The sequence below is a fragment of the Lagopus leucura genome, unplaced genomic scaffold (genome assembly GCF_019238085.1).
Source record: "Lagopus leucura isolate 7727_CA_CO unplaced genomic scaffold, USGS_WTPT01 Super-Scaffold_100157, whole genome shotgun sequence".
In the NCBI taxonomy this organism is placed as follows: domain Eukaryota; kingdom Metazoa; phylum Chordata; class Aves; order Galliformes; family Phasianidae; genus Lagopus; species Lagopus leucura.
The window spans coordinates 42337826-42362022 of NW_024962334.1; the positions used below are offsets into that span (position 1 = coordinate 42337826).

Here is a 24197-nt window from a genome sequence, read left to right on the forward strand (position 1 = left end):
ACAGCAGTGAAAATAGTCACTTTCAAAAAGAGTTCAAATCCAATAAAGAATTTCAGTAAATATTCCAAACTTAATTGATTTAAATGGATGTAGGTGTTTCCAACCATGAAAAAAGATCAGGATACCATTACCGCACACTCTGTTTATTTATTCCCTGTCTAGGAACCTGATTTAGAGGCAATAAAATGCAATCAGTACACAAACCAGAAGCAGGAATCATCTGCTAATGGAACTTTTAATTGAGGAGTGACCAGTGACATGAGGTAATTCTTTCCATGCAGAACTCCTTGCAGAGACCTCCATGCACTTTATCACGGTAAACAATCGCTAACATATGCATTAAAGAAAATTTAAATACATTATGACCCAATAAATATCACAATCAATCAATACACACTTTTCCTTCCTAAAGATTTAGAGTTAAAATACCACATTTCAGTAGTCTTTTAGCACTAGACATATATTTACAAGGTTAGTACTAACATAGCTATTTGTAATCAAAAGATAATTGGTTATGTTAAATGAACCAGTACACAAGGGGACTGCTGGGCTGAATAACCATGTCAGAAAACAGATTCAGAATAGCTTACATCTACCTTCATAAGGAAATAACTTCCACAAACAATCAATTTCACTCTCTTACAAATCAAAAAGAATCTTAATTAAAAGGACAACAAGCAAAAGGAAGGGTTGGCCTAAAAACAGAAAGAAAAAAAAATTAAATAAAAAAAAACAACCCCAAAAAAGAAAAAAATCTTCAGCCATGAGAAAAACAGAAGAAGAGCAGTAAGTACTGTGTTTGATGCACCATCCTACTAAATACTGCAATTACACTATGTCCAGTTCTTCTAATTGTTGAGTTTTCTTGCTTTTTTTGGCTCAAAAAAGGTACACAGAAACACTTGCTTTTAGTTTGCAACTCTTTACGTGCAGATTTAAGATCTTAGGATCTGATCCAGATACTGCTGTGAAAAGCTCCCATTGATTCAAACTATTTTAGACAAGGTCCCAGGATAATTAAGAACTGCTTTAGTATTTCTGCAAAATCAAGATGTTGGTAGTCTTCAAACTGCACCTTCTAGCCAGGAATTGTATTTTGCACAACAAATGAACTCACCTGCAACAGCACCAAGCAAAGCTATAAATTCTAACTACATGGCATACTTTTTAAGATACAGAAACATAATCTGAGTGTGATTAACAATTCCACCTTAAAGTTCCACCATTAAAGCAATAACAATCTACTACTATACTTAGTTCTTTATACTGCCTTCCCAAACATCTAAGATGAAACTAAGTTCTGACACAACAAATCTGAACCTTTTCAGAAATCCAATGTCTTCCACAGACCACAGACTGTTTTACTGCTTAGAATAAGAGATCTTATACTATATTACAAAGGCAGTTTGTATGTTCTTCAGCAAAATGAATGCACAAATTCCTTGTTCTCATCAATGTGCTAGAATAAGGAAAGAGAACTGGAGATGGCTGAATTCAGTATAACTGAAGCTGTTGACTGCATTAGACTAATATCTCCAGCTTCAGTGTCAGCCTCTTAGAGGTGCAAAGGCATCCATTGCAGAACCATGTATACAGAAACCAGCAAGTTTATGTCCAAAAGGAAGGAAACTATAAAAAAAGATAATTATTTCTGTGGGTTTCCTGCCATATAATTAAACTAATGCTAATGTATCATCAAACATAACTAAATTACCGTAAGAATTATCTATACTTGACGTAAACTAATTCTAAATGCCAAGAACGGGCGCCAAGTGGATGGATCCAGGCCATCAGTGCTTTCTGGTGACAGGACAAGGGGCAGTGGGTACAAACTGGAAAACAGAAGATCTCAACATGAGAAAAATCTTCTCAGGGCATTGGCACAGGCTGCTCAGAGCAGCGGAGTCTCGTTCTCTGGAGATACTCAAGAACTGCCTGGATGCTCTCCTGTGGAATCTACTGTATAGAACTGCTTTAGCAAGGGGTTGGACTAGATGAGCTCCAGAGGTCCTGTCCAACCCCTACAGTTCTGTCATACTATTCTTCTGGACACTGTGTTGAGGGACATGGTTTAGTGAGAACTATTGGTGATCGGTAGATGGTTGGACTGGGTGATCCTGTGGGTCTTTTCCAACCTTGGTGATTCCATGAGTCTATGATTCTGTGAATGTCTTCTTCCTATCACATTAATGACACCGAATAAATGCAAAATCTAAGCAGGAAATGGAGAAAGACAATATAGTTGGTATACAAGACTCAGCTTAGGCCTGAACATAATGAAGTTCAGATTTAAATTCTGCAACTGACACTGTTTTCCTGACCCTTGCTTCTGTTGAAGTGGTTCACAATGTTTCTGACGTTCCGTGTTTGCAGCAGATATTCAAAAACCAGCCGAGAGAAAACCCTCACTTCAGATTCTCAGATGCTGTTCCCAAACTCCCCTGCTCCGGTTCTGTTGCTCCAAGATTTGGCTGCCTGCCAACACAACTTTTGCTGGTTCTAGAGAATCAAGTCTGCTACGCTGCCAAAGCTGCAACAAGGAAAGTCTGCACGTGGAAAGATTTTCAGCACTGATATAACATTACTGCTTGCGGAAAGCAAGCTAACCAAACTGGCTGCTTGCTTACTGTCCAATCGTATCTACTGCGAGAGCAAAAGGATTGCAACATCCCATCCTCAACTGTGGAAGTGCACACAGGTCAGGTCTTTACTTTTCAGAAAGGACAAAGAAGGATTTGGGGACAGGACACCTTTGTCTGAACGTCCCTGACAGCACATGACACTGTCAGCTCTCAGGGTTCAGGAAGCCAATACTGTTCTTCCAGTAGGGGAAATGAAAAGGTTCCAGCTGCAACACCCTCCGGTGGTACGATACCACTACACAACGTGCTTGTGGTAAGCTTAGCTTCTGCTTTCAGGAAAAGGAGATGAAACTGCTTAAAAAGCTCTGATGTTAAAATAATATTTACATTGTAGAGCAAAGTCATTGAAAGTTGAGAAACGTAAACTTTGGAAGTGTTTGAGTAGCTGTTGGTTAAGCAAACTCATTTCTATATTGGTTGGTTTTTTCGTTGTATTTCTTTTTTTTTTTCTTTTTTTTTTTTTTTTTTCAGAATGGTTTCACACAACATAAGCAATTACGTGATCACATGGTCTTATTTTTTTTTTTTACAAGACTTTTTGCTCATTGAGCCATCAGTAAAAGCTGCTTGGACAGCCACGCAGTCTGTGCAGGATGGATTTGAATTTCTTCCCTAACTACAGAAGTACAATCTAGACAGTTACTAATTCATTCAAGGTTTACAATAGTTTTTAAACACACAATTTTTATATGCACAATTTTTAAAGACAATTTCTAAGTCTTCTAATGTTTCTATTTCTTAACTGATCAAGTAACACAGAAGATGCCAAGCTGTTAAACAATTTCCTGATGAGAATAAAAACTGAATTAGGTGCAAGCCTACAGTACTGAAAGATGAGTGGTGGTTACCAAGAGACAGAGAATTTTGATAAATTATTATATTTTAATGCATTTGTTCTCTGGTAGTGTTGAAACTTGTTAAGTGAGAGTTTTCAGTGGCAGTGTTCTTTACATACCAGTTTCCACAAATAAGAAATTGCTGTGGATGCCTGATTGCTTCCTTTGCAATATGTCTGCTATGTTTGCAAAGGGGCTTTTAATAACCTACTATTGCTCTCAAATAACCCTGTGCAAAGCACAAAATGGGCACATTTCTGAAAACGGGTGAGTGGGTGTTCAATAACTTAACTGAGACCACAGGTTTTGAACTGCACAGCCGTGCCTTATCTTTCTGTTGAATTCATCAGGTCTCTAAATACATGACTAAAAAGGTGTCTGTGCAGCTGGGTATGGGTAATTATTAAATGATGCTGTCAGTTCATACCTTACGCAAACATTCTGCAAATACAAAAGCAATTTATGCCTTCAAAAAGTTAAATAATAGACCTTCTGATTTTAAAATGACAAAAAGCTGTACTTGCAGCAATTCTACAGGAGATAAAATACCCCCTACAACTTCTGTCTGCGCTAACATTTAAAATTCAATCATAGAAAACAATGTGTGCTTTTGTCAGACAAAATTAAAGACTGAAAGTTACAATCATTTGATTGAAAAGATTCCTCTTGCAACTACATGTACAAGTCTACAGGGCCAGACTACAATTTCTTCCAATCTAAGTCATTCCATGATTCTATGAACTACAAAGAACAGTAATCCATCTCAGCAACACATGTTTGTTGACATACTCTTAAGCTTACAGATAGATTAAAATAAGGAAAATAAGGACACCAACCATACGTGAAATCTCACTGCAGGACTTTAAGCCCCAAAATACTTCATGCATCTAAGTGAGACTTCATTTTTAATACATACCATTTTAGATAGCAGAATAGCAATCAATACCTTTTTTTTCCTGAAATAGAACCTGTATTCTAAACTTTCTTTCACAATTATTAGCTTTAAAGAATAATTTCAAGGACTCATAAATATTCTCAGTTTGAAATATGATCACAGACGAAAAATGAATGTAATAACATAATGATTTCTTTAAAAAAAATTTAAAAATATTCTAGCCCAGCACGGGTTTATCAGTCATTGAAGTCTACAACAGCAAAACAGCAAAAACTATAACTTTCAAAAGATACAAAATACACATAGAAAAGAACCCAAGCAGAATTAGTGAAACTATTTTTAAATGCCTCATAAATATTGTAAATGCTCATAGCAAATTCTGAAAATTATTTCAGATCCCCAGGGATGAAAATCTGAACTGGAATCAAATTTCAGAATGTCCCATGCTAAAAATCATCATAAAAATAGCAGTCCTATAGGCTTCAAGCAAATTAACATTAAAAAAAGAAGATAAACACAGAGATAGATGTGCACATTTTGTTCTGTTGCTAGTTAAGAGTATGTCAATTCCTCTGTACTTTTGATGTAACTGTGAAATGAATGAGAAAGTTCAGTAAGATGTGGAAATAATGCTTGGATCCAACATTCGAGAGTTATGAGGATCTTTCTACACTTGAGGAAAATGTCTCCCATCTACCCCATCCAAAAACATTTACTGAATAATTTCAGTACTATGATAGCTTTAAATTATATAGCACTGTTTTTACCTTTCCAAGCATTCTTCCAAGAAAGTAGTAATGTCGGGCATAAGAGTCTCCAACAAGCATCTGTGCAGCAGGATTGGGATAAAGAAGTCCCTCATTGGTGGTCTTAAAAAATCCCTGGTTAGGGTTAAATCCTGATTTCAGTAGTTCATTCAAAAATTCTCTGAAAATTCCACCACCATCAATACCAGCTTCATCAAGACCATGTGCATTAAGCAAGTGAACACGAATGCGCTTTTTTAGGTCAGGTTCTGCAGAGAAAGGAGAAAGAGACTCAAATGTAACTATCTCCTTGAATTTTTGCTTGCAACTAACGTGTATGTTTCTACCTATGCTATTTGTATATTTAAAAAAAGATACTAGTAAGCAGTACTGTTGCAAAAATCTATTATTGGCTTGAATTTCAGGATATTCAATGTGTAGGACTCAATCTGCACAAGGCATCTTGCTGTAAGAGAACTCAAAAGATGAATGAGAAAGACCCTGGTAGGGGAAGAAAAATTCTCCCAAATATTTTCATAAGCCCCAATAATTATTTGAAAATTCTATTTATATAAAGCATTGAGAATGGAAGGTTCTACTCTGTCTTGTCTGAAGGAACCGTCAGTAAGCACTGCATTCCCTTAGAGGGACCGACTGTTACACAACACCTTAATTAATATTCTTTGAAACCAAACTTAATACTTCTGCTACTTTGGACTCCATGCTATGGCATGCAATTCCATTGAGTGGGACCAGTGTGTGGTCAAGTTTGATGTATTGTTTGTTTGTGATGTTGCCACATCCTAGAAATAACCTTACAAGAGAGCATTTTTAATTTACTTGTTGATGGACAAATACTGTACTGTACACATCTGCTTGCAACACAGAGAAACTCTACAAGGAGCAAGAGTGATACCCAACGTCCGCAATCCTTCCCTGCCTTTTGTATACAAAAGGATGAAAGAACAAGAAATAACTAAAACTACTTCTCAGCCTGTTACCAAAGGAAGTGCTCCCACTCTCCTTTTATCCACCACCATTGTTCCTCCCTTCCATAGGTCCACTCTTCTCAACCCTGAAGTGATCCATTTCAGCTCATTGATTCAGCATTCATCACTTTCTTTGGATTACTTTCCTGCTTGCTCTGATAGATAACTGCTTACTCCTGGAAAAGAGCAAGGTCAGCACCACAGACAAGTCAGATACCCAAGCTGAGGAGCTGTTGCTCGCAAGGCACCATCAATATGCTAGCTCAACTCAGTTTTCTTGTAAAAATCTGACCTTCAACTTCAGCTGCCACCTGCCATTTCTCTGTTGGAAATGTGAACAGTTATTTGAGGTGGGGAGGTGGCAGTAAGACAGAAGTGGCTGGAATTTTTTCCTCCTACTTGACTGGAGATTCTCTCTGAATTTTTCTAATACGAGTCCCAAAGTAATATTTAGTCCTTGATTTGTGTGTGCGTACCTAAGAAGGTAAGCCCTTTTGCTCAACTCACTGAAGGCTTCCAGTGTATAAAAACAGCTTTTATAATAAACCTTGCATCGATTATACTTACCTCCCACCATCAAACCAACCAATAATAAACGAGTAATAATAAGTAATTCTACCTCTTCATTTCATGAGCTACAAATGCACACACTATGGATGGACAATTGATATCCATGAAAGAATGTTCAGCATCAGAATCTCTCCTGATTCACCAAGCATCAAGCTTAGTGAATACCTCCAGATCTACTAGGAACTGCCCAGTCTTTTCACAAACTGAACTGTTTTTAAAGATTACTTATTAGTTCTTCATTCAGGTGAAATGCTCTCCTGCACAAAAATTCTGCTGGCTAGAAGAACAGGACAGCCATTTTTAGTCACAGCCACTGCAAAAGATCTAGTAGCTCATTACTATTTTAATCAAGTAAGCAAATACATAAATACCTGATGAGACGGATTAAATGCGTTTGAATTTGATGATAACTTCATTGTAAACCTACCATTTTCAGGAGAAAGTTTATCATAAGCATCTTCATAAATATAATTTCTCCTAATGGTGACATTAATTCCATCCAAAAATGGCCCATCTCCTTGAACTTCTTGTTTATCAGCATAGATTAGTCTTTGAAAAATCTGTTAAAATGAAAAAAAAAAAAATCAAGTTACTGTACAGATCTAAACATCCATTGAAAGATGGCTTTTCACCATTATTACTGCCCTTTAAGCTGCTTTGGGCACTCACTTTCAAGTGATTTGTCCTCTCTGACATCGAGCTCCAGAAATACAGAGCCACATCCCAGGGGAGGGAAGAAGAGGGGACAGACATGCAAAAACTTTCTTGTGCTAAGATATCATCCTCAATTCTTTCTACATAAAGAGGCACATCTACAGACTTTGTGTCAGTCATTCCAGCTTCCTCTCCCTAACTTTCAGAGTTCTGAAATGCAAAGTATTCAAAGACAAAGGGAAAAAATCATGAGTATTTTGAACACAGAGGCAATCCTCAGTACTTGCAGACAATTATTTTTGTTTTCATAATGCTTAGGAACATTTCCAGTATCAAGATATGAGCTGTCAGTACTCCTCTTGGAAGCAGTGAGCAAGTAATTCACACTAATGTAGCGGATAGCATTGCCTGAATGTCATACCAACTAAAATAAAAAAAATAATGCAAGCTGAAGCATAGATTTAACTTCACATTGCCCCTGTGCAAGTCATCACAATAAGAACCCATTAAGAATTTCTCTGAATAGTAATTGTAACTGTTTCCATACCAAGATGCAGCATGGCCGTTCTGCCTAATGCATGAATAATGTTCAAAATATCCCCAATACAGGGAGTATCTGTTTATTGATGTCCTCTCTTACATATTTCCCCATACTGAATGAATAATTCAGTATATTTTCTAAGAGATGTAATTTCCCAATAATATCAGATTGCTTTCATAACTAAGAATTTTTGTTTTTTGCACAGATGTTTACACACAATCACATACACACATCATGAAAGTGGAAAATCTGACAACAGCAGACAAAGCTAGAGTGAAATCTAAAATCTACTATTATAGGGATGCTACAATTAGCAAAGACGACTCTGCTGGTAGAAGAATCACTGTAGACAAAGCCAGACTTCCCTGTAGTAGCAACAGCAAAAAGCCAAGAAAAAAAAGCCATAAGGTGAAGAAACACTGAACAGACATAAAGAAAAAAGAAAAATCAGGAAGGGCACTGTTAAGCATCAGAAAAGATCATACAGACAGTCTGTGAAATCAGGACGATTGATTCTTAGTGTCATGATCTAACTTTGAATGTACTCCTAACTGAGGGGGGAAAGAACCTCAAAAAGTCCCCTATGATCTTAAACTTTCCTATAGTTGAACGTCATCAAGATGCACAACCATGGGCACTTCCATTTTATGGACAGGGCGTAAGAATATGCTGAATACAATCTATTAACTATTACTACACAACACTACGTGCAAAGAGTGATTTGATGGTGATTATCGCTGAAAAAAAATTGTTTTGGTACAGTCTGGACTCCTAAATGATCCAATATTCATGCAAGTGCAATTCCTAAAATCAAGAATGCCAATGCCTAACTGAAGTATTTGTAGTAACTTAATAATAACAGATGGAAAAGTGCCTGAAGCACACACTGTAACATCAGCACTGGCAAGCTGACAATAGCGTGGGCTAAGGGAAATGGACAGTGAGGCAGACTGAAAGTTGTCTGAACAACTGTACCAAAGGGTATGAGCAGCAAAAGTCTACTAGGGGAAATCTCAGTAAGTGGTGTAATACTCAATAAAATTCAAGTTATTGCTTCCCATAAGGGATCAAGGTTCTTCATACATATTTTATTTACTTGTGGTTACTGATGAACATCTAACTGACAGCTGCATGCTAGTGTGCTTTAAGGCCAAATGGGTAACAGATCATGGGATCAGCAAGCTGAATAGCTCACCAAGAAACTGGACTGAGTAATTGCTTATAAGAGTATCTAATGTTTGGAAATTCGAAGAAGTTAGAAAATGAAAGGATACACAGAGCAAACATGACCTTAACACCAGGCCTGTTACTATGGATGACAGCTAAGAGGGGGGAAAAATAATAGTAATAATCCTATTTCCTACAAAACTACCTGCAGTAAAAGGAGTGGTAGGAGACTCCGCGAGCATGCTGTCTCCTACTGCTATACCAAAAGCGCCATACTGGGTCTGAAAAGCAGTTTAAGAGGATCTTGTCTTTGAATAATGGAAGTGTGCACTCTGGAGCTTTATCCTTCTCACAAACTCCCAAACAATTTTTAATGATTGAAAAGATGCCATACTCCAAAACGAGAAGCTAGATTTCAGTTTTTGTGACAACAGAAAACAGGTGTTATGAATTCCAGAAACTTAAGATACATACAACTTAAAGCTTTATGAGCCTAGAGGTTGTAGACAGTGACAGAATATTAACACAGATTCCTGCTTGATGTCACTTCCAATTGTTTCGCTGTAAACCCAGTTCAGTTCTGTCACATGGTATTAAGATTTTTTGTGGGAACAACTGTTTCACAGAAGCCTGAAAAAAACAAGTCCTATTCCACTAAATCTGCCATTGCCTTTTTGACAAATACTGATTTACTTTCCCTATGGAACTGTTCTTCATTCCCTTGATGGTGTCTTGTAATTAAATGTTTCCAAGACAGTTCATTTTTTTTTTTATTTTTTTTTTTACTTTTGACAACAAAAGCAGTTCAAAAAGCCTTATAACAATTATAGCTGAAATATATATATATATATATATATATATATATATATATATATACACTGTAAACTGAAATAGCTGATAGAAGTAGCAATTATACATTCAATATCTAGAAAGCACACAAAAATGAGTCAAACGGTACAATAACCTCGCAGGTTTTAAACCACATCATTCTTCACATTCAGTTACTGAGACAGAGTGCAAAAAAAAAAAAAAAAAAAAAATCAATCTCTAGGCACTGTTTTGTTAAAATGGACATCTATCAACTTGTTCTGAGTAAATTCACCCACTGCACCAGCCTCCAGTGTTGCGCCTGCAATCAGTTTGTAGTAGATAGACAAGCTAGCACACTGCGTGCCACAAGAGGGTGCAATCACGTAGATCAACCAGGAATTAATGCACCATTGCTCTCATATCTTGGAATCTGTGTTCCTAATTTTAATACATTTACTAGAAAAGACAACAGAATCATTGCAAAAAAAAAAAAAAAAAAAAAAAGAAAGAAGTCTGACTTCATATTCATACTCATATTCATATTCAGTTGCCACATGAACAAGTATGGCATGCCAGATACCTCTGCAGAGAAACAAGCCAGTGTCTAGTTAGCCACATGCTCTTTTAAGCTCATTGAAAAACAAAAGGAAACAATCTCAAAAACCAAAACTAAACATTAATTTAGAAATTAGGTACCTTTACTCTTTCTTCAAAAGGAACGACAAAAGGTAGCTCTGTCAGAATTGCAAGCTGTCGTTCTTCAGATACAGAAAGAGGTGCTGGTTCCAAACCCACTTAAAATAGAAATAATACTTTTAATCATTTTGGAAACAATGTTAAACAATTCTGACTTTTTTTTTTTTTAATATCAATTTACTTTGCATTAAAATACAAGTACTAAAATAGTTGGTTTATGAGCAGTAACACAAAGCCTTACCTTTCATTACATATTAGGCAACCAGAAATAAAAAGCAATTTGAGAACAAAATATATATGGACGGATTCATGTTTAAGTTTTCTTCTGAAGAAAAGTTGTTGTTGTATCACTGAATTTTTAACTTTTTAATTAAACATCACAGAAGACAAGTAGTACAAAAAGTATAAAATTATGATTTTAATCACAGGAATACACAATATTCCCATCCCAGTAGCCAAAAAGTTTGAAGAGCTTTCAACTACAACATCCACTTTCAAACAAACTCTTTTACACATTAAAAGATAAGAATTAAACCAAATCTAAAGAAATCAACAGAAAAAAAGCATTTGTTTCTCTAGGTTTTCTCTCCTAATAGCAAGGCTACAGTTATCACATGAAATCTTAGTTACTGCAGAAATACTGCCCTTTTACAACAGAGCATCATGGCAATGTTCACCGATGAGACATTTTGTAGAGGAGTTTGGTTTTTGTTTTGTCAGGCTTTTTTGGTTGGGGGAGGTTTGTTTCTTTGATTCTGGTGCCATTTTTACTCCTCAAAGCACTTTAAGTAGGGATATTATAGCCACTGTGTTAACAGGATGCACTACAGGATGCACCCAGTGCACTACTATACCTGATGTATACTTATTTGGGGAAGGAACACTGCAGGACTGTGGAATTTCTGAAATAAATACTTAACTGTGATTACTCTCAGTTTCTTAATTAAAAGTCAGTGTATGCTGTCTATTAAGCTAAGGGTTAAAAGCATTTTAAATAAAAAGTGCATGTACAGCAAAGGTAAACTACTACATGATTTCGATGGTTCAATTATTCCAGTCAATTAGTCAATTTTATCTGCATTTCTCCATCACAGCTTCTTTCTTTAAAGAGAAATATGAGACAGAGTCATCAATACAGAGGGCATTTAGAACTCACGAGTCTGCCATTTAGGCAAATGAAAAAGTGCAAATAAACACGGCCATATGCGATGCAGCCGTACTTTCATGCTAATTGGCTTCATCCCGTATGGAGTCAAGAGGGCTTGCACAAGTCACACACACACTTAACACGAATGTGTGAAAACAAGCAGGTGACTGCACTGTTTTTGGTCTGCTTTCTTATCAAAACGATATTTACATCCACAGTGTAGTCTTGACCCGTTCCCTTCAATGCACCTTTGAACTACACGGATGGATTTTAAATTTAACAGAGAAACAGGATTCAAAAATACAAGTTTTAAAAAAAAATTGCAACTGGCTCGAGGACAGAAATTCCCTGGATGACCAGACTACAAAAAAGCAAGGAGATCTCAGTTCTTATCGGCCCAGTACATCAGCTTACATGTTTGTCACCCAATTCAAGCTAACTCATGGAACAGAGGGCACTGATGCAGTTATGGGAAGGTATAGAAAGGAGCGAGCTCGAAGTGTTGCAAATCTGAGGGGAAGGAGACTAAGAGGAGGCTAGCAAGCTAGGAGGAGGATGAGAACCTGGGAGTAACAAACATGGAACAGCTCTAACAGGAGGAAGTTGCATTTGAAAGATGCTGAGACAATACAGCGTGGCAATACCTAAAAAGCATATAGATTTTCAGCAATTTTTGCTAAGCACTTGTTTTTAAAATCTACTATTCACAGCTGACAACTGATCATTTCCAAAACCAGAAACTAAACTGAACAAAAATTTGATTCAGAATTCTCAAGAATATTTACACTAGACCAATTAGTTGCTACCTAATAACTAGACTAATGTCACTGTAACTATTCAAACAAAATTTGTCATCAAAAATAAGTCCTTAGGTCTCAAACTTGGACAAATCACTTAGTTCTGCAGAGCTCTATAGTAGCCTTAAAGGCTGCTATATTCTAAAATTCTAAATTTTAGATGAAATTCTAAAACAGTGAAGATACAAAGGTCTGAAAAGCAGAAACAGATTGTCAACATTTAAAAAGTGCACTAGTGCAATTAAACTTCAACTAGTGTAAGTTTTCCCTGATAGCTAAGTTAGCCCAATTCCCAAATGCTTCTTTAGAAGTTCCATAAAGTTTACTTATCATGATACCAAAAATTTGTTATAATAACTATGTATACAGTAAAAATAAAACTTTATCATTTTGTATATTACACAAATGTATGCATTTTCTGTCTTCTGCAACTACCTTTTATGCATATTCACACTTCTTAATACTTAGCACTTGTTACCATTACACCCCATCAATGCCAGCAAAACCAGCAGAATCTTGGAGAAGGTGTTATACAATAAATATTCCAAAGACACAGAAACATACTCAAGATTATAAATGACTGCTTTGTCTTCTGTTATTATTAAAACTATACAAGATGTTCAGCTCAACTCTGCAAAAGGTAAGTTCTCTTCACATTAGGTAAGCTTATTTTGCCTTAGTAAAGCAACAGCTGCATAGATTGTATCTTACCATCCAAAGTCGACTGCAATGGTCCTATTCTTCCCATTCTTCTGACTCTCCATACATGCCTAGCAGATGGCACATAGAGCTGTGTAACCTAGTAAGATTAACATTTGATATTTAAGATCCTACAGAAGTAGAGTTTGAATTCTGAGACGTAAAATAAATTCTCTTACTTTGAACTGAGAATCAAGATAACACTACTGTTCAAGATTACTACTTTCTTTAAGGTGTGTGGGCATTATTTCCTACCAACTCTGAAGAACTGTCACACAGAGAAATGGAAATTTCAAACATAAGGTAAGCAAACAAGCAATAATCAAAAATAAATGGAAGAATTTATTGCTTTTCATTGCCATGCAACACCTCCAACTGTTAGAACATCTAGCACTGCACGGCAGTTTGCCTCAGACACAACTGGCTTAAGATTTTCAATGATTCAAAGGAGGTACACGCACATTCATAACAGCATTTTTGTTTGCATGCATACATACACAAGTTCAAGCAACTCCATTTTGTTCAAAGGCTTTTAGGAAAAAAGTGAGCTCCAGGTGAGACAAGCACAGAAAACACAGCTGAGTTTTACTCTATTTTGGAAGTAAATTTTGAGGTATGAATCCACTAGAGAACAATTACTCTATTTTTATTTTAAGAGCTTAAAATAATATGAAAAAAAAAAAAACACCTACACAATTTCCAGCTCTCTGTTGTTGTAAATAGAGCTTAGTTACAATAATGCACTGTAGTGTAGGTCCTACTTTATGACCTGGTAAAGTGATATAACACAGAAGCTTCTTAACAGATGCAAGACTTCTATACTACAGAGATAAGCAGTGTTACTACACATTTTAAACAACATTAAAACTGCAATATCAACATTGCTGATATTGTTAGGAATCAAAAATTAAACTTCATCACCAGTAATGCTCTATGAAAAAGAATATAATTACACTTACCTTATCTGCTTTAATGTTTTCTTGCTCTGAGAGCCAATGATTTGGTGGACAGAAATTTCTCCTTGTATCTCTTGCTTTCAGCATTTTCACCAAGTTTGTGATGACCTAGGTGTCAGAAATACATATATTCAATATACACTTAGTACTATGAGTGAAATTCTAGAAATTTCACGCTAAAATTTGAGAAAAAATTAGTAATGAATGAAATCAGAACTTACTCTAACTTACCAAAGCCTACTTTTATATTTAAATATCTCAGAACATGAGTAACTGTGGTTCACCAGTATGTAATCCAAAACAACCTACCTTATTAAAGTCTCATTTCAAATTTTAAGATCTGGGACTTAGTAATCCCTAGGACTTCACACCTATAAAGTTCAATGCCAGTTCAGCAAAGCCTAATCAAATCATTACCAGTACTGAATTACTTCTTTACAGAAATAATACTTAACTGGGTCATTTAACTCTGCTTTATATAAGTACATTTTTTTCCCCACTTACATACATAGGCTTTTAAAAACTTAAGCATATGAATAGATGAATGTCTCAGACAGATATATGCCTACTCTTTATTACATTACATTCCAAATCCAAGATTCTGAACGATCTGGTAGATGGGTAAATTCTCTCTGTCCACAGGAAAGTCTCTCAAACTTCCATGCATCGTTTTTCAGTGAAAATGATCCACAGAAGAATGAAACTTTTGCTTTCCATCTCAAGATTGCAAAGGTCACATACCACACCACACTAGAAAAATCTTAGAGATCCATCAATTACAGTGGGTATGTCTTCCTACAGTTAATAAACTTAACTAGCCAGCAGATCATGTGATGTGCACCTTAATGGTCAATCTCTACAGAAGTCAACATCAGTTTTGAAAATACAGAAGGGGAGGGCAAAAGCATTAAAGAGGCATTCAAAGTTACATTTCTGCAGCACGTGAAAGATGTGACTAGTTCTACTTGCTGCACTAACTAAAGCCTAACTTCCTGAAGGGAGGTTGTGGTGCAAAAGGGTCTGGCCTCTTCTCCCAGGCAAATAGTAGGACCCGAGAAAACGGCCAGAAGTTACACCAGAGGAGGTTTAGGTTGGATATTAGGAGAAACTTTTTCTCTCAAAGGGTGGTCAGGCACTGGAATGGCTGCCCAGGGAGGTGGTGGAGTCGCCGTCCCTGGCTGTGTTCAAGAGGCGCCTGGATGAGGAGCTACGAGAGATGGGTTAGTGTTTGTGGTACTAATAGGAATGGGAGGGTGGTTGGACTGGATGATCTTGCAGGTAGTTTCCAACCTTGTGATTCTGTGATTCTGCAAAGCATTTTCAGCTAAAGGTGCCTCAGAGAAGTCATAAGCATCTGCCAATTATATCACCTCACTGAAGTGATCATCCATGTGGAAAAGCAAATGCTGGTATTTTTAAATGCTCTACATCTGAAAAAAAGAGACTTTGGGCTCCTTTTATTGTGGCCAGAGTTAGCTAGAAAAAAAACGTTACCTTAATGTATCTATCACTTATTGAATAAACTATACCCTCAAAGACCCTTCTCTATTAAAACAGCTCCGAGTGTGAACAGCTCAGATATTTCTATCTATTCTAAGCTAAACTCTTAAGATTCTTAAGAGATCTGATTTAACAGATTCATAAAGTAAACATGCTCCTGAGAAGGAGCAGACTACAAATGGACAACTTGAAGCCTAAGAAGCACCTACAGTCTTGAAAATGTACAGGGTGGTGGGTTGCAATTTCCATTTCATATGTGCGTATGTATCATAACATTATTTACAAACCAAAATGTGTTAAGTAAAAGCCCTTCAGCACGTTAAGTCAGTAAGCCCAGGAAAAAGTATAAGCATTCTCCTGCAAGCCTGGAAGGTAAAGTAGTTTAACAGATTTTTGCTTATCAGCGTGAATCAGTGAGTGATGATGTTACACCCCTATGCCACTCAACCACAAGGCACGGCACATTATTTTAAACCACTATGTTTAATTCACTTTTTAATTCACAAGGAGCTCAAATCATGAAAAGTAAATTTGTAAATGAGAAAACAACAGAAAATTAGTTTATGCACAGCTGCATAAAAAATTGTGGGGCTGGGAAAAATGTTTGTCATGGTCACTGGAGCATCTCTGCAATTGTACTATTTTTCTTGGCAGTTTTCTGCAATCCAGAACAGAAGGAAAAGTATCAAGGTAACATCTACTCCATCACAAGCACTGGCATACTTGCTTGTATGCCTTCTCCCCAAAGTAGGTTCGGTACATCTGCAAGACAGAATCAACTTCAACCAACATTACATAAAATTAAGTGGAATCAATACAATTTACACTTAGTAGCCTCAAAGAAGTTACTGCTGCTGTGATAAACACGCACCTGTTCTGAAACTTAGAACTACAGCACTTGAGAAAGGAAGAAAAACACACAGCTTTTCTGAAGTAATTTTCCCAAAAGACAGCATTAAAAGGCAGGTGTCAAGGAGCAACACAGAGTTTAATGGGCCTTCTAAAGGAATCTGTGTCTAGGTACTATACAAAAGACCTTTAAAGATCCAGCTCCTGTTGAATAAAAGAACAAAAGAATGCTATTAAGGGAACTGTCTGATTACACAGGAATTTTCATCACCTTGCCCTTATAAAATTCAGTGCAGGTGAGATGAGTCACTGAAGCACTGTGGTCCCATTACCACCATACTTAAGGGAAAAAGAAAAAAGCAGAAAATTTTCCACGTGAAGAGCATGCTAATAAAGTGTTTTTACAAGCAGTTAAAGATGACCTAAAGGAAGCTGAATCAAATTAGCTGAGACTGGAATTCCTTCTACAGAATAAATGGTTACTGAGCATGCTAGCAGTCTATAATTGAGACTTGTTTGTAAAATTTAAAATGTATTTTAATGAAAGAAAAGACTCACTTCAATTAACAATAATTAAACTTTCTTTCCCATAAAGCCACAGGTGTGAGTAACCCTCAAAATTCTAATTCACAAGAAAGAGCAACTCAAGTTCTGAGTACATGAAAACAAATTTTATTAAGTCTATTAATAGACTGCTTTGAATTAATCCTGTGAAATTATGTTCTACAGAATTTGTAGCAGTTGCCTACAAGCCAAAAAAGAGGGATACTGCTTAATAAAGACATTTTCACATGCAAAGCCTACCCTTCCAAAAACTTCCAATTTGCAGCCAATAAGTCTGTTTTACTGTCAGCAGTCGCTGTTTTCAGGTTTAACATTGCCTTCCTGCTGGAATGTATTTCGTATCAGACATCGGTGGCATGGAAAACTTGTAAAACCAGTGTGAGAAATTAAAAGGAATGTTAGGGAAGCAATGGATGATAGGGAAGCAATATGCCTCCATAGGCAGCTTGAAAAGTTTCAGAAAGGACAAGTCCTCATATTTGACACAGTGTAAATAAAAGAAAAATAATTTCTACTTCAACACCTTAAATTTATGATCTACTTCAGTTTTGTTTTAGGGTGGGTTTTTTTGGAAGATATTACTGCCTGCTCACTGTAAAGGAACCTACTTCAAAGTTGCCCTTAGTAAAGATTTCATGCCTCTTAATGGAGTGAATTTCAGTTGTATTGAGCTTTTATTTCTAATACATTTCTGAAGTAATACATTCTGAAGTAAGCAAGCAAAGCTCTGTTAATATCTACATTTCTGGGTAAAACCAGTCTTCATGATGCCCTCAGGATTTACACAGGTACATCAATTAATTGAAGACAATTCTGGCTCCTGAAAATATAAACAGCACACCAAGTTGATACTCGCCTGCCAGTGAGACAGAGTAACTTGAAATTTTACAACTTGCTGCATGAAAGCACAATATGATCAAATTCACTGGAAGTTTAAGAAGCTAACAAAAGAGTAAATAAGACAAAGTAAGGAGAACAAACAGAAGATGGCATGTAATAAACCGCTAACAGAGAAATGCTCCTAATACGCTGTTCTCACTAGAGAAATAGACATACTGGGGTTTTCACTTGTGACCTTTAAATTGAAAGTTTATTTGGCAATTTAAAGACAAGTAATTAAATTAAATCGTGCAAACATATATTAGATCAATCAGTGCAAATTACAGATTCAGTGGTGCATTAGGACTGTATTCAATGCAATCAAAACATTATCAGTTACTCTCACTGCTATTAATGCTTATGCTCATAAGTGAAATGTGTTGTAAAATCAGACAGAATAGGCTGGATAGAGGCTATCTTAGACTTGTAGAATGAATAAGCATTCCTTAATTAGCCCATCAGGTTAAGTGCAAGCCTTAATGGGCCTTTCCTAAAGTCTAGCATGACATCTTTCTCCAAACATGGCCAAGAAGAAAGTTCCATTAGCAATATTAATACAAGCTTAGTTGATCATTTTCATTCAATTAACTTCTTTCAATTAAATAGATAGCTTGACAAAAGCAGTGATAAAAGACCTGAAGGGACAGCTGATGACTCGAACTGAACATTAGTGTGCGAGAGGTCACCAGTATTAAACGGACTGTAAATCTACCATTCAATTTGGAAAATGCATTTCTTCTGCTCCCACTTCTTTAATGAGCAATTTTAGCTGACTAGATATGTTTGCTGCAGAATTTTCGTGACAAGTCAAGCACTCCATTTTTTTCAGCAACGGTTATATTAGGTTTTTTCCCTGCCAACATTTTCAGCTTCTTTTAAGCCTTAGAATGACATGAATAAAACTAACAGAAATATACTGGTAGATAGCCAGAAATGATGTAAATTTAGTTTAGATTTGCTAAGCCAAATTCACCATCTCGTTAGTACTCCAGCAAACCCAAAAGGAGTAACACCATCACATTGTGGTAAAACACCAACAAACCCAGCCTAGCACCTGGTGGTGAAGCCCAGCACCCATGTACTGAAGCCTCCAATACTGAAGTACCCAAGACACCACACAATCCCGTTAGAACTGCACACCCATGTAATGCTATAATCACATACTAAGGATCCTGCTGAACAGGATTTCAAGACAAAATGTCTATTCTATACAGAAGCTTTCTTTTTTGTTTTACAAACATGGTAAGGAAGAAAATTAAACTAAGACTTGTGAAAAATAGTGTATCTGAATTTAATTACTCAAAGTTCAGCATACAGCCCAAAAATCAATCTTCCTGACTCCACATTCCTGAAAACTGTATTAAAAAAAAAATAGAACTAGCAAAAATAAAATGTACCCAGTCTCATTTACTCAGACAACTGACACAACTTACCTTGAATAACTGAATCCACCTTTTTTGTTCAGTCTGTATACACTGCTGCATCTCCGTATTTTTTGTTACTCCAACACTTCTAAATGCTGCAATATATTCCTCACGAACCTCTGGTTTTGTTTCTGGATAAGCCAACTTTATGATTCCTAAGCACGCATCTCGAAGGCAGCGTGATAATATTACAAGCTCTTCTAGTGTAAAAGGCATCATTGATGATTGTCTCTGACCTACAACTAAACAAACCACAAGTTTAAGTTTCTTTCAACGTTTTCTTTTTTGCTATTAAAAAAAACACTGACTTCATTGGAACTCTAGTATTCACATCCAATCTGATATCAATCGAAAACATCACACAAAAAAGAGAATGAGAACATATTTAAAAAGCAATGACCTCATAACTGTTTACAGACACAATTACAATATTCTCTTATTTTCTGCAGCAACTATGTTAAAAGTTTGAATTAGTCTACAGATTCAGTCCAGACCTTCATTCTCTTCACCAGTTCATTGCAAATTACCATGATTAAAAACTTGCATAATAGACCCTGTAAAGCTATGGTTCCCATGGTGCAGACCATCTTTCCCCCCCCCCCCCCAAATGCAATCATCATGAAAGAACCAGATGACAGCTGATTGCTCAGGGGACCATCAGCAAGTCAGCCCAAGCAAAACCTTCCCCACAGATGTCAGCAAATCATTGCCCAGGGAATCCTAAAGCTGTAAATTCCAGACGCTGAACAGTTCCCAACAAATTGATATGGCAGCAGACATTTGTTCTAGAATTGCCATATTAGAAGCACGTGGTGAATCTCCATTCTTTTATGAAAAGCAGAAGGCGGTTAATATTCCTGCTTCTTAACAAAGGATCACCCAGAAGCAACTGAATTGTATGGAGTTAGTCCTCTAAGTCTGACAGCTCAACATTTTAAGCAGCCTTATACAAACCTACTTTATAAAGCTCTGTTATCAATTACCATTCAAACTCTCACCTTCAATAGGATCACCGAAGAATTCATTGTCATGAATAGAAATAAGTGAATGACTAAACAAAGAACTAAATAGGTAGAAGAGAGGGATAATTCGACTAGAGTCTTCTAAAGACATTGGAGAACCTCTTGAAATCACTTGAAGAAGTGGTACCATAGACCTGCAAATACAATATTCAAAATTAAGACAATGTTAATTAAATACTTGAAAAAAATATTAACTTTAGCATTCCAGTAAAAATATTAAATATCATTTCCTGTAACAAAATAGGGACTGCTGTCTCAGTTTAATAACTATGTACACCCTTGTCGAATAAAGTTGTTCTAAATTCTTGTCACTAAATTTTCTCAATGTCTCAAACACACCAAACTCTGGTGTCAGCACAGACTGCAGGTGCTTTATAGTTTAGAACCAAAACAAAGCAAAGACAGGTTAAGTAATATGCATCTTTGCACACAGAAAATCTGCAGGTTCAATGCCTCAGTTCCTAGGGAATGCACTTCTGGCACCGTCAGTTTCTGGACTAGTCAGAGTTTATGAGATAAAACCAACATACCTGGGAGGAAGTACTGGAAACTTTAGTATTTATTACATAAGCACTAGTAAGCACTAAAATCTACACAAGACACTTGTCTTATTTTAATAAATATTTACCATCGTTTTTTCTTACAACTGTTGAATTCCCAAGTTTTATGAAATCATAGTACCACTAATGTCAATGAAGTAGGAACAAAGCAAATCTTACAGTTCTGTTTTCAATCATTGTCCATAAGCACTGTCATGCCACAACCCGCCTTGTTCTCTTTTTAACTAGCTTCCAAGATATTGGAAATACATACCCTGTAATCATTCGTGTAGTCATTGAAGATATCAAATACCAAAGATGCCTCAGGAATCTGGCATTAAAGGCTAAACTGTAAAGGAGCCTGAAAGAGGAAGTTTAAATAAATCATGTCTCCAATACAGCCTATTTACAAAACACAATGCTTCGTACAGAACTTTACTGCCAAGCATTCCTCCAACATAAACAATTCAAGTATTTCTTTTCAAGATGGGGTTTTTACTCTAATCACCTCTGATGAGAGCTCCAGAGTTTTAAAACAAGCATATAAATCCTTGTATCTAATACAGTTCCCATTAACTCAGCAACAAACCACGTGATACAGACCCAAGTTTGGAGTATTCCACAAAATTAAACACACATTAAATACATACAACATGCTTGTTATTCTTCTGAAAATTTTTAAAATTTAATGTAATGAATCACATAAACACATAGAAAAGTCAGTTCTGTGATTCATCTGACACTAATAAACAGAATTTTTTCTCTGCAAGTAGATTCTAATACCTTAAAATTGATACTAGTAGCAACAGTAGTTCCACCCATGTAAAATAATTATGTCTACAATTAGCTACACACAGGACTGACCTCACCATACCAATTCAGACATAATTTGGATTGATAAACTTTTTACAGAAGTGAAAAATAGAGAGCTTCTGATACTAAAAGTAGTCTATCCCTTTCCTCTGCAGGAAAAAAAAAAGACTGGTAACAAACATGATTTAAAACAATTCACACATTCTAGAAGTAAAAAAAACAAAACAAAAAACAAACAAATCAGGACTTGACTAAGCTATCATTTTACTGATATTGAAGAACTATATTCAGTTAGCTACTCTCCAAACTATCCTGATCACTATTAGTAAAGATGGTAAAACAGACACTCAGGTCCACATTGCCTCTTAGATGTCAACAGTCTCAGAGCACTAAAATTTCTCATGACTGTACACACAGGAGGTAGGAAGCTGGGAAATGGAGCAGGGAGGACAGACAAGAAGGGCTGTCTAGGAAACCAATATTTATTACAGACCACATGGATAAATTAAAATTCGCCAGATGGCAAAACGAAAGGAGGCACACATTTAATTAAGGAAAAAAGTAAAATATTCAGTAAACACATACGAACATTTGAAAAGCTTCTAAGCAACAATTCATTTCAAGACAGGAAAACGAAATCCCTAGCACACCCCCGCACAAATACTGCACAGTGTCACATGCCACTGGCTCCTCGCTTGCTGACTGCTTAAGCCCCATGGACTCTTTCATTGCTGCCTTCTCTAAAGCACAGCCTTCTCTCATGCACCCAGTCTCTTCTTCAGGCTCTCACTTGCCACGCACCCATCCAAGGTGGGTGTACCACAAAGGGATTGCAAATGTGGCACAGAACAGGGACACAAAGAAGAAGAAGAAATGAAAGACAAGGAAGAAAGTCTGCAATGCATTTTTGCTGCTGTATCATCCCCTTTGTTACAAGAAGTGCAGATTTTAAATCCTTGTAATATATGCAATATTATAAAAGGAATTGGAAGCCTCACAACACAGAAGTTGCGTGATGACGAACACTACTGAACTTGAGTCAAATTTTAAACTACTGGAGCTGAAGTTAGTTAAACATATGCTTTAACTGTAAAACTACACTATTGCAAGTATGCAGATTTTTTATTTATTATTTTTAAATTAACCTGACTTGATCTGTGGGAATTCTATTTTCTTCTAGATTCACATTATTTGGACAATGGGATAGAAAGTTACACATTATGTAAGGAAGGGTTTATTATATCAAGATAATTTAGGAAAATAAGGATATATATTTTAACATTTAAATAACTGAATGATAGCTCAGACGTCTTGGTTGCTTAGATGAGAAATCTCTCTACTGACCTTCAGTTTTCAGCCTCCTATGGAGAGAAAAAGCAATTTGGCAGAGTGCCATGAAGTCTCACAGGGCTTCCAAGTAAAAACTTGTTAATTTGACAATCATCCCTGGAAATTATCTAATAGGTTTAGCAGAAATGAACAAACATTATGGACACTGAACCTTTAATAATGTAATTCATTTTTCCATTCTAGCAGCATTCAGCAATAATTAAGGGAAAAAAGGACAAACCTTAAGAGCTTATTATAATAACCTTTGTCTGAGTTTTACCCATTTTTATTCCGTATTGGCGATCCAGGCAGCCAAGTGTAGCAGCTGCCACATTTTATGGCCCAATTCCAGAAACACTGCAAGTATTCAACTTTTGTGATTCCCTTTCCTGAAAATCAGGTTAAAGACATCATGTACAGCTGGTAGAAGATGCTATCATACAGCTTCTTTTGTCAATATAAAACTTACTAAATATGAAACTGAAGAATTCATCAATTCTAATGCTCTCCCAGTTACCAGAAAATAAATACATAACTACAACCTAAACATATAAGACTGAATTCATCAGTCTGTTAAAAAGAAGTATTACTCATTGCTGAAGGTGCGACACCAAGAACCACCCCCTACCTTCCTGCTCTAAGCACAGCATTTTGCTTTCAAAGACAAGGGAAATAATTTTAGGAAAACAAACAATAAAAATGCAAGGATGCCCCTGAGGAGTCACGTCTTTGCAAAGGCTGGAGAAATCAGCCATGCTTAAAAAAATAAATAAAAAGTAATTTTTAAATAGCTTCAGTATTTTTTTTACTTCAAAAAGAGAAAACCTGGAAAAAAAAAAGCTCAAATTTTACAGTTTAAAGAGTACGAATACATAGAATTTAGATAGGTCAAAAATCTACTTACTCCACTGACTTTGGTCAGATAAGAAGTAAACATGCATGTGCTACACATCAGCATTTCCAAATAAAACTGCATGAGATTGACACAACATACAATAACAACGGAAGAGAAATTGCAGAAAATTAGAGATGGATCAGTGGGAAATATTGGTGATGGATGGATGGTTGGACTGGATGATTTTAGAGGTCTTTTCCAACCTTGGTGATCCCATGATTCTACAGTTTACAGAACT

At 36.2% G+C, this 24197-nt stretch overlaps 1 protein-coding gene across 1 annotated transcript in view; it reads right to left on the reverse strand.

Annotated features, from left to right (window-relative positions):
* The window catches only part of UBE3C (ubiquitin protein ligase E3C), a 64698-nt gene that overhangs the window by 17518 nt on the left and 22983 nt on the right, over positions 1-24197 (reverse strand). The window contains exons 11-18 of the mRNA XM_042888516.1: positions 21197-21283; positions 20360-20517; positions 19371-19603; positions 14149-14253; positions 13202-13289; positions 10547-10644; positions 7106-7238; positions 5141-5388 (exon numbers count right to left, since the gene is read on the reverse strand). Of these exons, the coding sequence (XP_042744450.1) occupies positions 5141-5388; positions 7106-7238; positions 10547-10644; positions 13202-13289; positions 14149-14253; positions 19371-19603; positions 20360-20517; positions 21197-21283 (1150 nt within the window). The remainder of the gene's footprint in view (positions 1-5140; positions 5389-7105; positions 7239-10546; positions 10645-13201; positions 13290-14148; positions 14254-19370; positions 19604-20359; positions 20518-21196; positions 21284-24197) is intronic.